Source organism: Jaculus jaculus, chromosome 1 (assembly GCF_020740685.1).
Source record: "Jaculus jaculus isolate mJacJac1 chromosome 1, mJacJac1.mat.Y.cur, whole genome shotgun sequence".
Taxonomy (NCBI): Eukaryota; Metazoa; Chordata; class Mammalia; order Rodentia; family Dipodidae; genus Jaculus; species Jaculus jaculus.
Window position 1 is genome coordinate 154,211,479 of NC_059102.1, and position 16,342 is coordinate 154,227,820.

The 16,342-nt window shown below is 49.7% G+C and overlaps 1 protein-coding gene across 1 annotated transcript in view; it reads right to left on the minus strand.

The window, feature by feature from the left end:
* Positions 1 to 6,452: 6,452 nt before the first annotated feature.
* LOC101608198 (toll interacting protein) overlaps positions 6,453 to 16,342 on the minus strand; it is a 32,966-nt gene continuing 23,076 nt past the window's right edge. The window contains exon 6 of the mRNA XM_004654190.2: positions 6,453 to 9,392. Coding sequence (XP_004654247.1) covers positions 9,178 to 9,392 — 215 coding nt within the window. The 3' untranslated portion in view covers positions 6,453 to 9,177. The remainder of the gene's footprint in view (positions 9,393 to 16,342) is intronic.

The window sequence follows — 16,342 nt, forward strand, 5'->3', positions numbered from 1 at the left end:
AGGCCACTACAGAGGGGCACTCTGCTCCCTGTCCTCCACGTCCCTCCACTTGGGGCCAGGACATTCATCACTGACCATGAAAACCTTAGGTGGGTCTGCTCCACTGGCCTATACGAACCTTCCGTGGCTCCCACTGCCCCTGCCCATCCTCCACCTGCCCCTTGGTGAAACTAGCAACTCGGAGGGTGACGGGCCACATGGATCTACTTGAGGAGGTGCCAGGCGGGGATCTCATCTGTCTCAGCCCATGCCACAAGGCCCTGCCCTGCACTAGCCAGCTCTACCCTGGCCTCACCCTCTGTGATGTCTTGGAGCAAAACAGAGCCTGTGGTTGTGCAGCTCCCCACTGGCCTGTAAAGCCCTAAGAACGTGATTCTCTGCCAGCTATCTCTCATGGTCAAGGGCAAACAGGCCTGTCCAGACAAGGCCAGCTTCCGGGGAACAGACAAGGTGGCTGCCTGCTGGAGGGGCTGGGGACTGTGGTTGGAGGGGCCCCTCTGCGCTCATGCAGCCCCACGCTATAATAAATCCTGGCACTGTTTCCCCCCTTGTGGTTTTTCTTGCCAACTTTGCGAATTGGAGCTATCCACAGGGACACAGGGAAGAAAGCTACAGGGAGGGACAGGGCGGGAATTGCTCGGCCATCACCACCCTCAGGGGCGCGTGTCAGGCAGCAAGGGGAAACTGGCTTCTAGACAGAGGAGCCTGGGGGTTGAAGAGGCCACTGGGGCGCCCAACCGTGTGTGGTGACTGCATCGGGCAGAAGTGCATGGAAAAGGGCACTTGCTACGGCTCAGATACCGAGGGTTTGTGGCTGCAGCTGCTGTTGGGATCGTGCTCTGCCTCCCCCGGGGTACACGATCCGTAGGACATTTGTCACAGTTCAATTTGCTACATGTGGCTGTCCTCAGTTTGGCTCATGAGACAAGGTCTTTGTTTCCATCTCTCTATCCAGAACTGAGAACATTCCATGAGCCTAACAGGGGAGTCGCGTGGGGCTGGGGGGATAGAAGGGGATCCACATTTGGAGCTGTGGGTGTGGGAGTGGCAATGGGAAGCGTGCTAACACACTGTGTGGGAGAGGCTTGGCTTGGCTGTGTACGAAGGGTGAGGGATGACCTCCTCCACTTGCACAGGGGTTGATCATGGGTGGGCCAGTACAACTTGGTATGGTAAAGACAATGTTGGCCAAAGCCTGGGAAGCCTCTGGTAGGGTAAGGAGAGGGGCATCTGCTGTGGGCTATTATCCACCCAGCTCCCTGGAAGTGGGTCCCATTTTAAAAAACCTTCCTTGTCTTGGGGACAAGAACACTGTTAGGATAATTTCCTGAAAGAGCTACAGAATATATATATATTTGAGAAAAAGAGGCAGATTGAGAGAGAATGGGCACACCAGAACCTCTAGCTACTGCAAGTGAACTCCAGATGCATGCTCCACCTTATGCATCTAGTTTACATGGGTACTGGGGAACCGAACCTGGATCCTTTTGCTTTACTAAGCCATCTCCCCAGCCCATAGCTACAGTTTCGCCTTACCCTTAAAAAAAATTTTTTTTTTGCTCATTTTTATTTATTTATTTGAGTGTGACAGAAAGAGTAAGAGAGAGAGAATGAGCACGCCCGGTCTTCCAGCCACTGCTAACAAATTCCAGATGCGTGCGCCCCCTTGTGCATCTGGCTAACGTGGGTCCTGGGGAATCAAGCCTCGAACCAGGGTCCTTAGGCTTCACAGGCAAGTGCTTAACCGCTAAGCCATCTATCCAGCCCTCGCCTTCCCCTTTTAAGTTTTGTTTTTCTGAGGTGGGGTCTTGCTCTAGCCCAAGCTGGCCTGGAAGTCATTATGTAGCCCCAGGCTGGTCTTAGACTCATGGTGATCCTCTTACCTCCACCGCTGCTGGGCTTAAAGGCTTGCACCACCATGCCCGGCCCTTTTTAAGTTTTGAGTCCATCCAGGTGTGTTGAGCCAAGTGAATCCGTGGTCTAACCCTGCTGCACTCTGTACATCTATGTGTTCTGTGCTTGAAAGAGCCTCTGGTAGGATGGCCCAGACCCTCCAGAACATTCTGGGAATCAGGTTGGTACTGGTCAGGTATGCAGGGCTGGCCTTGGGCTCTCCTCATCTGCACCTGTGGAGTTGACTTCACCCGCCCATCACCAGTACAAACCAGTATCACATGCCAGGGTGAAAACCGATCCTGTTACACTGTGGTTAATGGCTTCTATGTTGTCACTTTCCACAGATTTGTGGTTTTGGTTTAGTGAAATCCTACAGCCCACAAACTTGTCAAAGCTAGTGCTCTGTGATACTATCACGTGCTCATGAGGAGATACACTGGACCGGGTGTGGTGGGGCATGCCTATAATCCAAGCACTTGGGAGACTGAGGCAAGAGGCCAGCCTGGACTACACAGAGACTGTCTCTTGAAAAAGAAAATAAAAAGGGCGGGGGACTGAACAAATGGCTTAGCAGTTAAGGCGCCTGTCTGCAAAGCCTAAGGACCCATGTTCGACTCTCCAGATCCCACTTAAGCCAGACGCAGTGATGCAAGCATACAATGTCACACATGCGCACATGGGGGGATAAGCAACTGGGGTTCGAATGCAGTGGCTGGAGGCCCTGGCATGTGAATTCTCCACCCCACCCCCACCTTGTATAAAACAAAAGTGCCAGTCTGTTGGGCTTGCCTCAAAAGAAAAGAAACACGAGAGGACACTGTCCTGGCATCAGAGATAGCATTCTGCTCCGTGTGAAGCCCTGAGCTTTCAGAGAACTTGTGAGAACTCCTGGCTGTCCTGGTGGGTTCCATGCAGCTCAACAGGCCTGGCATGGACACACTCCCTGGAAATGGGCACCAGCTTATTCTTGCTGGGGCTACAGACGGCAGAAATCGAGAGTGCTGCTCAACCCTAGGGAAGGCTGTGTTCCGACATGCCTCCTTTCTGTATCACACTCGGATGCTTGACTCTGAGGACCCACTGCCACAGAGATTGCTTGGCAGAGGTCCCACGGTTCAAGCTGACACTTCGGAAGTTATCTTTAAAAATAAAAACGGGGGCTAGAGAGATGGCTTAGCGGTTAAGCGCTTGCCTGTGAAGCCTAAAGACCCCGGTTCGAGGCTCGGTTCCCCAGGTCCCACGTTAGCCAGATGCACAAGGGGGCGCACGCGTCTGGAGTTCGTTTGCAGAGGCTGGAGGCCCTGGCGTGCCCATTCTCTCTCTCTCCCTCTATCTGTCTTTCTCTCTGTGTCTGTCGCTCTCAAATAAATAAATAATTATAAAAATAAAAACGGGGAGCTGGTCGTGGTGGCACACACCTTTAATCCCAGCACTTGAGAGGCAGAGGTAGGAGAATCGCGGTGAGTTTGAGGCTACCCTGAGACTACAGAGTGAATTCCAGGTCAGCCTGGGCCAGAGTGAGAACCTACCTCGAAACACCAAACTAACTTAACTAAAAAATAATAAAATAAAACAAAAATGGGGTCAGAGGCTGAGAGTGACTCAGATGGAAAAGTGCTTGCCTTGCAAACATTAGGACCTGAGTTACCACATTCTTTGTTTTCTAATTGTTATGTGTGGGTTTTGTTCTATATCATGTAAAGTACTTGATTCAAAGAATACTTGGCAACCACAGTTAAATGGCAGCTTACCCAGAGGGAGCTGCTTCAAATGGCCTAACCCCATTCATGGCAGCACTGGGGAATTGAACCTGGGTCTTTAGGCTGTGCAGGCAAGTGCCTCAACCACTAAGCCATCTCTCCAGCCCCAAACCCTGCTTTTACCAGGTGTGGCCTTGACAGCAGGTGGTGGGCTGGCACTGTAGCTCAGGTAGAGTGTTTGTCTGTCTGATATGTACCAATTTATGGAAGGAGGTTGATCATGAAAGTGGAGGGGGGGGGTGGAGAGGGAAGGAGAGAAAGAGAGCAAGCTCCTAGCTATTGGTAACACAGGCCTTAGGGGTAAGAACACCATCTGTAGCTAGGGCACATGGTGCTGAATACTGAGCCCAGGACCTAAAGGTAAAAGAGCAGAGCAGAAGGTGCATGCGCCTCAGTGGGGCTCCTCTGAGCATTAGGGCACTGCTTGTGGGTAGGGCTACAGTCGGGTAGACACAAGAGGTTTGCTGATGGGAACAAGTGTGCTCGACCCTGATCTGGCAGACTGGCATCTGGGAAGTGTTCCCATGGAGAAAGACCCTCTAGCTGTCCTGTGGATAGTGAGGTGGGGTACCTGCTCCTCGGCAGGTTCTGGCAGGAGCTTTGCTCAAGAGGGTAGTGAGGGACAGTGTCCTCTGGAGGCTGGGGATGTAGGAAGGAGGTTCAGTGACTGATCAGGTTCTCCAAATAGCAGGGGACAGCAGGACCTGAGCACCTCAGAGCTGTGATGAGCCAGGTATAAAAGGCACCCTGGCCAGCAGGACTGTGGTGGAATTCCCAAGAGCTGTTGACAAGAAGATGCACTTTGAACCAAGCATCAACAGGACGACATGGGTTGCTCCTTAGTGGGAAGCTGCAACTTTAACCCAACTTCCAGGCCTCACACTCATGGCAAGGTGTAGGAATCCCTGGACTTGCCGTGGGGCCTGTAGCTACTTACCCAAATGTGCACAGGGGTTAAGACTACCAGATCCTCCAGGGTACTGTGCAGAGGTGGGCCATCACTGACACTGGGCTCATGTAGTATAACTACAGTAACCCAGTAGGTAGGGTTGTGTGTGGACAGGTACAGAATGCAGGCTGAGGTTTAGTAGACCTCTGTCCACCCCATGATAGAATCCTTGTCATTTTCCATGTGACTAAAATGACTCAACAACTGGTGCTAAACCTTACCTGTCCTGCTTGCTCAGTAAGAGTTACTGTGGCTAGACAGGCCAGTCAAGCCCAAACCCAGTGTCCAGAGCCCAGAGCCAATGGGTAAGAGCAGGACCACCTCTAGGATGAAAAGCTCCAGGTGGCCCTACTTGTTTTGTGTACTCACCTTTTTGGCCCTGAGAAATCCAAATGCCAAAGAGGGTATGGTGACAGACACTGACCCTTACCCTGCACCTGTAACAGGTGTGAGACGGTATGGACATGTTAGACTGCTGAACCCTGGAATAGTAGTACAGGTGTCCTGCCATTTCAGAAGCTGCTCTGAGAATTTAACAAGCAGATAACTCAAACACAGAGTTCCTCTTTTTTTTAATTTTATTTATTTGAGAGAGAGAGAGGCAGATAGAGGAAGAGAATGGGCATGCCAGGGCCTCTAGCCACTGCAAACAAACTCCAGACATACATGCTACTTTGTGTGTCTATCTGGCTTATGTGGGTACTGAGGAATTGAATCTGGATCGTAAGGCTTTGCCTTAACTGTTAAGCCATCTCTCCAGCCCTGTTTTTTAAAATTATTCATTAGAGAGAGAGAGAAAGGCAGGCAGATAGAGAATGGAAGCTCCTCTTTAGAGCACAAGGAGCGCCTACTTTCCTCCAACATCCAAAACCCCCATCTTCCATGTTACTACTGCTTGATAAAATTATTTTCTTCTATAGTAAATGTTATAATTTTGTATAGTTCTCAAGGGTTTATGTTTTTCTCTTCTTGGATTCTCTGTAAATCTTGTCTTGTCTGTCCTAATATATTCTTAGCCACTGTTTTTTTGACATCCTTGCCTCTTCACTAATCCCTGAGACTCCAATGAGGCATCTGGCTCATGGTTCCTAACCTCCTATGCACACTCCCTCTATCAGCACCTCCCTAACCTGGCCAAGTGTGGAGAGCAGAAACAGTATAGGCCATACCTCACATTCCTGGTGTTTAGGGACAGCAGCTTGCTTTTGGTCTGACTTCTCTACAAGCATGAGATTATCATTGTTTGGGGCTAGACAACAATGTAGGAAGATACAATGGGCCCTCTAAGAAAGAGAAACACTTGGATGCCCAGTTATACACTCATTCCTCAATTAAAATAGAAGAAAGGTTAGAAATATAATAAAAACAGTGAATGGAACCTGGTGACACAGAGCCAGTAATACAACTAAAGTACCTGCTTGCAGAGCTCTGACAAAGACCCATGCTGTATGCTTCTGGTCAATTTTGAGCCTCCCTACAAGCAGGTTCAGCCTTGCTGGCCACTTTCAGTGTTGTACCTACAGCCACTGAACACATCACAAAGGAGTGTGGTCATGGTTCTGATGGGTTCACTAAGCCAGCATATTATGAGCTATATTGTACTTGGGGGCTGGAGGGATGGCTTAGTGGTTAAGGCATTTGCCTGCAAAGCCAAAGGACCCAGGTTCTATTCCCCAGGACCCACATTAGCCAGATGCACCATGTAATGCATGTGTCTGGAGTTCATTTGCAGTGGCTACAGGCCCTGGCACACCCATTCTCTCTCTCTCTCCCTCTTTCTCTCTGTCAAATAAATAAATAAAACTTTTTTAAAAAAATTAAAAAAAGAAAACACTTGGGAACAAAAATGGTAAATATTCCCTTAGAGGATTTTATTTCTCTATTTTTATATGGAACACTTATTAAATTAGAAGGCTGAAAAGTAAAAATATATTGTACAATCAAAGAAAATTCTGGACATGTACCTCCCTCCCAAGATAACGCAAAGTTCTGAGAACCATTCCCACCAACCTCCAAGCAGTGCATCTCAGCCCACGTTAGAGACCATGAAGGAGAGCGGCCTGAGAGGATATGGGCAGAACCCAACTACATGAGACACTTCTTTCACCTCAGCAGTCATCACTCACATGGTGAGATGGAAGCCAGAGTTCATGTCAGATCACAGATGCCAGGTGGGCTCCAACTCTAGCCACTAGCATCTGCCACGAAGAAAACAGGCCAGGCTGTGCCCAGACCCCTTCCCATGTCAGAAGTGGCTGAGTTCCCACCAAGCACTCTGTGTGGCTTTGCTACTGATATACATCTTTAAACCTGGCAGGACAGCAATGAGGCCTAGTGAGGGACTAGATCCCCAGCCAGAAGCCTATCTACATCTGTTATGGCTCTGCCTTTGAGCTGGGGCCAATCTGCTCCACCTTTCACACAAACCAGACACAGGATGGGATGGAGAATCAAGCAAGCAGAGCTAACACCATGGCTCTGGGGAATGGGGCGGATAGTGCTGCCTCTTCCCCTGTACTGGGAGGGGCAGGAGGCTGGGACATGCAAGCTTTCAATGAAAACAGTGCAAACGAAGGCAAGAGGGCCTCACTGAACTTCAGCCTTATAAAATATGATCTTTCTTCAATCTATTAAAAAATAAATGTTCATGAGAAGGGAAGAATCTGGCAAGTTCTGAGTCTGAATCTATCTTGAAATCATTGCTCTCCTTCCTGAGCGAGAGCTGCCTTGTGGGTGCCACAGGGGCTGCTCAGGGGTTGGGTGGCACTCCTTCCAGGTCACACACTACAGAACCCCACATGAATGAGGTGGTCCTGTGCCCAGACACCCCAGCAATGTTAAGGCAGAAGCCAGTGATTGTGACCCTGCCTGGAGCCTGCAGACTCACACTCTGTGCAGTGTTGCGTCTGTTGCTGACACCAACTGGACCACCTGGCAGCTCCTGTCCCACCTGACATGTCTGTCCCACAGGAGGGGCACTGGCTACCCAGGCACAAGGCCACATGTCAGTCTGGAATGGAGACTTCCAGTGCTGATGGTGTTAAAGTGAGCGGTTGAATTGACTTAAACATTGGTCTTTCTTCTCCATTATGGATTAAGAATGATCCACAAGTAAAAGCATGTGATGCCACCACCCCATGCCTGCCAACCACCCCATACCACCTTCAGGTATATAAAAATAAATATTTATGAACAAATATTTGACAAAAAAACACCCCACAACCGCTGGCAAAAAGCAATATTGTCTGAATGGCACTAAAACAACCTGTTTTTAGGGAAAAGACTGAACCTGAAGCACTAACTTCCTCATTCTAAGTCAGTCATGCAACTCTCGGCTACTGGGAGTCACCTGTGTGCCTGCGCTGGTGGGACCTCAAATCCAAAGGCTGGGTGCTAATTTGTGGAAGAAGAAATGGCAATTTAATGCAAAATGACAACAGCACAAACATGCAATGATGCACACTAGCCTTCAATGTTCTGCAGACTTGAAAGTGCATCACTTCTGAGAATGCTCTCAAAATTCTGAGTCTTACAACAAGGTGTCACACCTTCTGTCCCTAACCCTGAGATCTATAGCCAGCACACATGTTCAGAGGCTTGCAACCCAAGATGCAACATACAGTGACTACCCTTGGGGCAAGCACCTCTGTTGTAAGCTGGTGACGTGTACTGCTTTCTATCACTCAAACCAAGCTACAGTACTGGTCACAGCATCTGCTGAATGCCCTTTAGTAGACACAGGGTCACGTCTGTCTCCACCACAGGCTCGCTCTGTGGCAAGAGCCTAGCAGCCTAGCAGAAGAGAAGTCCCAGGATCCCCAGGATAACTCCCATGGCACTGGGATGAAACAGGAGGCAAAAAGTAGTGTCCAGCAGGCAAAGGCCAAGCAGAGCCAGGTCTGGATGCCATCTGGATTCACATGGGAATGTGTGGCTTAGGCCTGGCTAGACAGTAACAGTGGAGCTAGGCAAGAGTCAGGTCTGCTGGCTATGGCTAGAAGCCCAGCTCACCAGCTCAGGACCAGCCCAGGGCTCCAGGTCCACATATACCACCAAGAGAAGGAAGGAACTTTCAGTTTGAAAGTCCTAAAAATAGCCCACAAGTCAGTGCACATGGACTAGTTATGCCTTAAACTCCTGGGTCTATCCCACTAGGATGAATAACCCATGCCGCTCACTGACTCAGAAGGATGCTCCACATTTTTTAACGCCCTGGCTGAGGCAGCTACTTTCTGTAAGATACTTTCCAGAACAGTGTGAGGAGGAGAGATGCATGTCCCCAAGTAACAGGACTATAGGTCTGTCTGTTCAGTGACAGGGTCACGCCAACATCACTGAACCAGAAGCAAGGAGGAGCTGTCCTACCTGCCACTGACGGCAGAGGGCGGGCTGCCTGGAACAAAAACCCACATGCATCCCAGGAAGAGGCGGAAAGGGTGACACAGATGTCTGAGGAAGGAGTACATGGGCGGTCTCTCATTGGAATCTTGTGGGGACAGTGACCCTGCAGAGGAGCCCTGGGTGGGCAAGTCCAAAGGGCCAATGGCATGAAGCCAAGGGTGGAAGGCAGGTCTAAGACTCTTCACCCATCTGCAGCAGGGAGTTGATAGCGGCATCTTTGTTCCCCCTCTGGGCTTCGAGCACGGAGCGGATCACCTCCCTGTCCATGTTGGGGAACATGTCCTGGATGGCCTTGAGGTCCTCCTCGTTACAGCGGGGCTGGGCAGTCACAGCTGGTGGGGGCATGGCCATGGGCATCATGCCAGGACTGCAGACAGCAGGCATTCCTGGAAATAAAAGATCAAGCTTGGTGAAAACAGCATCACCAAAGTATAGTGCCAACAGAAGAAGCAGTGCATTTGATTGACCTCCTGGAACATGATCTGGACATGGGCCCTGCAAGGATGCCCACAGTGGGTGAGCGGAGCTGTCCTTATGCATCACTGTAGCCCCTCTCCTGATGCATTTTCTGCACATAAATGCAGACAGATCTTTCCAATCTCACCACAAGCCTATTTCATGATTATAGAGGACCACGTATGCTGACTTCAAGAACTCAAATAGTTCTTTACTGAGAACAGGTAAACAAAGTGTTACAGTCATTCACCTCACACCTTGAAGCTGAGCGAAGGTACTATTGTAACTGTGCACGCTGGCAAGTCAAAGCTGCAGCAGGCCCTGAGCCTCCGCAGAAACACAACACACATGTCAACCAGTTACCGAGGAGAACACTCCATTTCACAGCAGCAGGTGCATGTGGACCACCCGGAGCTAACACTACAGGGGCCCTTGCAAGGGTCTGCATCAGTGCTGGACGAGAGCGGACAAAGTGAGAGCGACGGCAGCGCAGAGAAAGAAATACGCCACGAGGAGCGTCACAGGCGTGGGCTGCTGAAACTCTCCTTACTTACTATCCTGACAAGACTCAGGAAGTCTAGGAATAGATGACAAATTAAAGAATTCCTATTAAACTCTTGTCTAAAAAGTTATAAGGGTTACAAACTAATTGTTTAACCTCTAAAAGAACGAGCAAAACTATCAACTAGGCCCACTGCAGCATTAGGAAGAGTAATTTTAGGCTTCTTCTTCTTCTTCTTCTTTTTTTTTTTCCTGGCTAAATTCAGAAGACCCTAACCTAAAGGAAGCTGACTACCATCTTCAAGGCCAACCTAAATCAAAATTGTTAGCAAGGAGCCAAAAGGTGATTGCCATTGGTGGTGGCTGCAGTGGGGATTAACTGCAGCCTCCTAGCCTGCAGCACTTGCTGCCAAATCAAACAGCCTTCCCTCTGGAGGGGTTTCCCAAGGCCCCTCTGGGCCCAGACTTTACCAAACCTGCTCCTTCATGCCTGCCCGCTTTTTGTCTGTCTGATCTTGGACAGGCTGTCACCATTACCCCACATTGCTCAGCCTTTCAGCAATTATAAAACAGGAAACCACATCAGGACCAGGTAAGGACCTGCCACACAGAAAACGGACTGTGCTGCCTGGGCCAGGCACCAGCCTGTTCTGGAGGGAACACACCACCTCATGCAGATGGATGCAACGTCTGACGCATGTGCACACGCAGCCAAGTTGACAAGGAAACTGCAGCAGCACATGGAAAGGCGCAGGACTGCAACCAGCCCAGGTAGCTCCCTGCAAGCCCTGCTCAGCTTAGTCTAGCATTTTCCACACTCTAGAGGATGGGTGAGGAGAAGGAAGGGCTGGCTCTGCTGCAAAACCTACAGGCTGACTACCAGCCCCCCTTGGGGAGAAACCCACAGCATACAAAGACTGTCTCTGGTGCATCTATTCCCCAGAGTGGACATCACATTCCTGGCCCACATCTGACCTGCACCATGCCCACTGTGGTCCTATTTATGAAACCCTTGGTGAGCCCGTCAGAGTAGGCCTGTTGGGAGAGTCAGTCAACACTCGCATGTAAAGGATGGACAGGAGTCCTGAAGCCTCATGGGTCCCAAACAAGGTCCTCTGGGGCTCAAGTAGGAGTAGAAAGGAAGCCACGGAGATGAAGATGAACCCACAGCTCATGCTGTAGCACCCTGTTGAAGCAGGGCCACTCTACTCTGCCTTGTTCTTCATGCACTGACAAACTGATGCCTGACAGCAGGACCAACCCACTCCAACAACAGGGCACTGGCCATAATGTACATGTCTCAGAAATGGGGGGGGCACACTTCAGTGGGATTAGAGTTTCTAATCACAACATCACCCAGACAACCAAAGCATGGCAGATTTCCATTCAAGAGCTGGTGCTCAGTGCAACAGTAGTCAAGACAGTAAGAGAACAGTACATGCATCCCGTGGCCTAGGCCCCCCAAGTACCTCACAGTAACAGCCCAGACCTGACACTGACACCCAAGGACGTGCATGTAAAATGCAGCTGCAGAGCATACACAGGGCTGGCCAGCTCTGCCCGCTGCGGTTTCAGGGCTTAGTAAGTCTAACATGACAGAGGAAGCTGCGTATCATGGGATATTTCCAAGATCTCAAAATAGTAGGCTCACAAATACATAGCAACAAGGAAGAAAAGAATTCCAAGCAATAGCTCAGAAATTAACAAATCCAAATTCTCACTTTAAATCAAACCAATTACATATTTCTCTAAATTAAAAATATTTTTTATATGCATGTAATATGGTGTGTGCATGTGTCTTATGTCCTTTCAGCAAGCACTCCAAATGCTCGCCTGTGGTGGGGATGGCTCCTCTGCAGTGGCTGGAGTGAAACGTTAGGTGTCCTCCTCCATCACTCTTCCATCTGGTCTTGTTCATGAGCCAAAGTCTCTCTTTTGACTGTTTCTGGAGCTTACAAGGCTCTGTCAATTTCTGGGTCCTGTTCCCATGCGGGACTGGGGTTAGAGGCACATGTGGCCACACACAGCTGTTTTACGTGGGAATCTGGAAATTTGAACTTGGGTAGTCTCTCAGACCCTCATGTTTGCACGAGAAGCGCACCTAACCACTGAGCCATCTCTCTAGCCCCTGTTTATATTTTAAACAGACAGTAACATGTAGCTTTAAATTCCATGGCTGCTGTGGGGAACCACTGCTTGGCTGGATTTACCCAATTCTCAGGTGTGGCTGTCCAAGGGGAGCTGCATGAGCTGCCTTCTCTGCTGACTGCTCAGATTTTCTGTGAGCAGTACAGAGGGGAGCAGGCGCAAAGCCAGACTCGCTTTCACAGAGGCTCTACCAGGAGACTCTGCATCAGTATCTGCCAGATCCACAGATGCTGGCCACAAAGATGGGAGGGACTAATCTCATGGCAAGGCAGGGTGCAGGGCAGCAGTTCTGTCCACTTGCCCAGAACAGATCACTCCAGGCCTAAGAAACTAAAAGCACAGGAAGAAATGAACATAATCATTTACCTGACCCAGCAAGAAGCCTTGCCAATGCCAGTAAGCCTGAGGAATCAAGCCCCAGTGTATCTGGCATATTTACAGAAGCCTGTTGGGAAAGCACAGGGAACCAGACCTAACAATCCACAGTACATGGTAAAAGAAAGCAGATAGTGACAGTGTCGTACAGTTAGACAAGACCAGTTTTTCTCAGATGGACAGTGCATGAATGAGAGCTGCTCTCCTGGCATCTCACTACCTTATTGAACCTGCCTGTCCCCTAGAATCTCATGGAATCATATTCTGAAGCCCAGGTGAGAGGGGTCACAGAGGGTCCCAGCATGAGATGCAGCCACTCTGGGACCCACAACTTATGCCCACAGCCTCTTCTAGGGCTACCAGAAGGTGGGCAGTAGACTGCACATGCACCTTGACCCCATGCTGCACCTCTGAGGCCCCAGCAGCTCTTTGTGGATGAAGACCATTCAGAAGCGCAACAGCAAGCCAACTGTGCATGCTACAGCTCCTGTACACAGGAGCGTACTCTGCAGCTGCACGCACCTTCCCACCCCCCACACCTCGATGCTCTAAAATCAAAGCTGACCTCTGAAGCAGACACCTAGCAGCTAACAATCTGAACCTGACGATCTTTTTTTATTGTATTTTTATTTGTTAGCAAGAGAGAGAGGAAAGAAGAGATAAATGTTGAGTGACAGAGAAAGAGAGAGAGAGAGTGGGTGTGCCATGGCTGCTAGCCACTGCAAACAAATTCCAGACACATGCACCACCTTGTCTATCTGGCTTATGTGGGACGTGGAGAATTAAACCTGGGTCCTTAGGCTTTGCAGGCAAGCATCTTAGCCACTAAACCATCTCTCCAGCCCTGAACTTGATGATCATTACCTTTAAAGAACATGATATAAGCTCTGTCTGCAGGCTTGGTGGCTTAGTTATCTTTACAGCACTGTGACAAAACACTAGGCAAAAACAGCTTACGAAGGAAAGGCTTTTTTTCTGGGTCATGGTTTCAGTCCGTCATGGTGAGGAAGGCAGAGCAGAGGGCCTGGCAGCAGAAGTGCACAGCCGCAGCTCCTTACCTCGAGGCAGACCCGGAACAGACACAACCTGCAAAGGCCTGTCCCCAGTGATGTGCTTCCACCAGCCAAGACACACCTCCTCAAGGCTCCATAGCCTTCAAAAAGCACTACAAGCTGGGGAACAAATAACTAGAACATGAGGGTGAGAGAGACATTTCAGATTCCAACTGAACACTTTGATCACCAAGTTCCCATTTCTGCCCAGCCTCATTTCATGGCTAAGATGGCCTCACTCTACTTTTCCGCACTTCTAGGAAAAACAGAAAAATAACGTCAATCAGTCTCTGAGATATGTAGACAGTTCCTTCAAGGAGACAAGTGACTTTGGGTTCTCAGCCTTGATCTCACATTTCACAAAGCATGCTGGGTAAAATCCTGTTTCACCACTGCCTGGGGGCTTGAGACTCCAAGACCCACATGCACTACGACATAGACCAGATGACAGCCTCTGTCAGTCTCTGCACAGGATGCCCTTCCAGGGTCAGTGAGATACCCCATCCCAAGAAGTAAGGTGGAGAGCAATGGAGGAAGACTCAACGCTGACTTCTAGTCTTCACATGCACATGTATATATGTGCCTCGGCACACATATGTACCCGCATGCATACTCACATGCACACTACACACATTAATGTGCATTAAAAAAAGCATGGTGACAGGCACTTTCTAGAATTGATTTTCTAATACTGGCTCAGAGAGAAGTAGCTAATTCTAAGCCTGAGGAAGGAAATGAGCAATACAAGCCACAGACTTTGTGCCAGAGTCAGGGAGCACTCAAACAATGTGGGATGCATCAAAAGGGCAGTCCGGCCTAAAGGACTGGCCAAATCTGGGGTCACGGAAACCATGTAGAAACAAATTATAGCCCAGAAAATAAAACGAACCTCAAGGCCATGCTGTTACAGCTGTCAAGGGACAGCTCAGTCTGACAAGAAACACAAGCAACCTTGACTCTAAAGCCTTTAAATGCTGACCCCAGGAGAGGTTTTTCAGGGACCAGGTCCATCAGCATGCACAGGCACACGGTGTCTGCTCCCAAGTGTGGAGGTGTGGCTGCAGTAACAAAGGAAGCTGGCTTCCTAGTGTAGCAGCTGGGCATGCCCAGGAGGGTGGCAGTCAGGGTAGCACAGCCCAGGGCAGAGGGACCCTTGGGCTTGCCAAGGGCCCTTGGCTTCACCAGGCCTCTGGCCTGAGCCCCTCCCCTCCACAAAACCAAGGTGGGGACCAGCCTGGACACTGCCCACAGCAGGTCCTGGTGGGGACACTGCCCTTGAGGGGGAGTGTGCTCACTCCAGGAAGTGCGCACTCCTGGGGCAGGCATCAAAGGCCAGCCTCCAGAGGCTGTAGAAATGCATCCTTTTCTTTCTGTGGCAAACTTTTCGGTAAGCAGAAGATGGTTTCAAACTTTTTAAATGTATATCAAAAGTGAAGTTCAAAGTCTCTATTTTAGAATACGTATTCTAGAGCAAGCTTCAAAGGCACTTAAAAAGAATGAAGGACAGGAGCTGGGAAAGGACAAATAGGCCAGCAACTTTTATCTCTTATTTGGAAGCTGACGCGGCATGAACCAAATATGTTCTGTCTGGTATGGCAACAAAAAGAGACCAAAGCGTGTCTCCCAGAAAGAAATGCTCAAGTCCTGACCCTGAAGCCTGTGAATGGGCCTTGTTTGCAAAGGAGGACCTGGCAGAAGCACTTGAGTTAGAATGAAGTTATGAAGAAGCAAGGTAGGCCCTTGTTCAGTAATAGGAAAGACAGAAACACACATGGCCTGGTGGCACAGACAGTAATTCCAGCTACTTGAGAGGCTGAACTTCAAGGCCAGCTTGGGCAATTAAGTAAGCCCTTCTCAAAAACACTGTGTAAAATGAGAGCTAGAGAAATAGCCAGGGGTAGAATCCTTGCCTAGTATGTGTAAATGCACAAGGCCCTAGGTTCAAAACACACACACACACACACACACACACACACACACACACACACACAAACACACACACACACACAAGAAAAGAAAAAAACAAAGAGGAGTGGTGGAGAGGCCATGAAAAGATGGGAGCTAGACCGGGGAGATGATGTCTTTAGCCAAGGAATGCCAAGAACAGATCAGACAGAAAAGGCCCTTACCTTGAGCCCTAGGAGGGACTGCAGGCCTAACACACCTTGGTCTCAAACTGAGAAGAGATCTCTGTTGCACTGCCCATCTGTGGTTCTTGACTTCTCTGGTGGTAGGACACTAAGACCTTTGTGTTATAAACGGGCTGCCTAATCCTTCAACTCAGGATAACTCAATGACAGAATCTCATACAAACACTCCATGAAATGCTAGATAGAACACTATCGAGACTCTGATCCTCTGACCTTGGGACCCAGTCACTGAACAGGACAAATCAGGACCTCCTACTGGGGTCTCTGGAGAGAGCACACATCCATGTGCCTGGTAAGACACCACTCCCTCACTTACTAAGGTTCTCTCCTAGGTCCCTCCACTTGATTGGCTTCTTCTCCCCTGCAGGCTGGGTATGCCTCTGGACCCTGCTGGTTTGTCAATTTCCTATCCATTCCAAACACTGTGAGGGGACAGCCACACTGCCCTTCCTCCCCCAGGCAGCTTGGTCACAGGCAGAAGCCCCAAACTCTGCTCCCAAGGCTGTGGGGGGGTGGGGGGGAGGTCCTGACTGTAGGCTTCTTTCCCATGTCTCAGCATAGGGAGGGTCTTCAAGTGTCCCATAATACCAAGCCACAGGGCAAGACCCACACTAGGCACTAGTAGCCAGGGGCTGTGCATACAGGAATCCACAC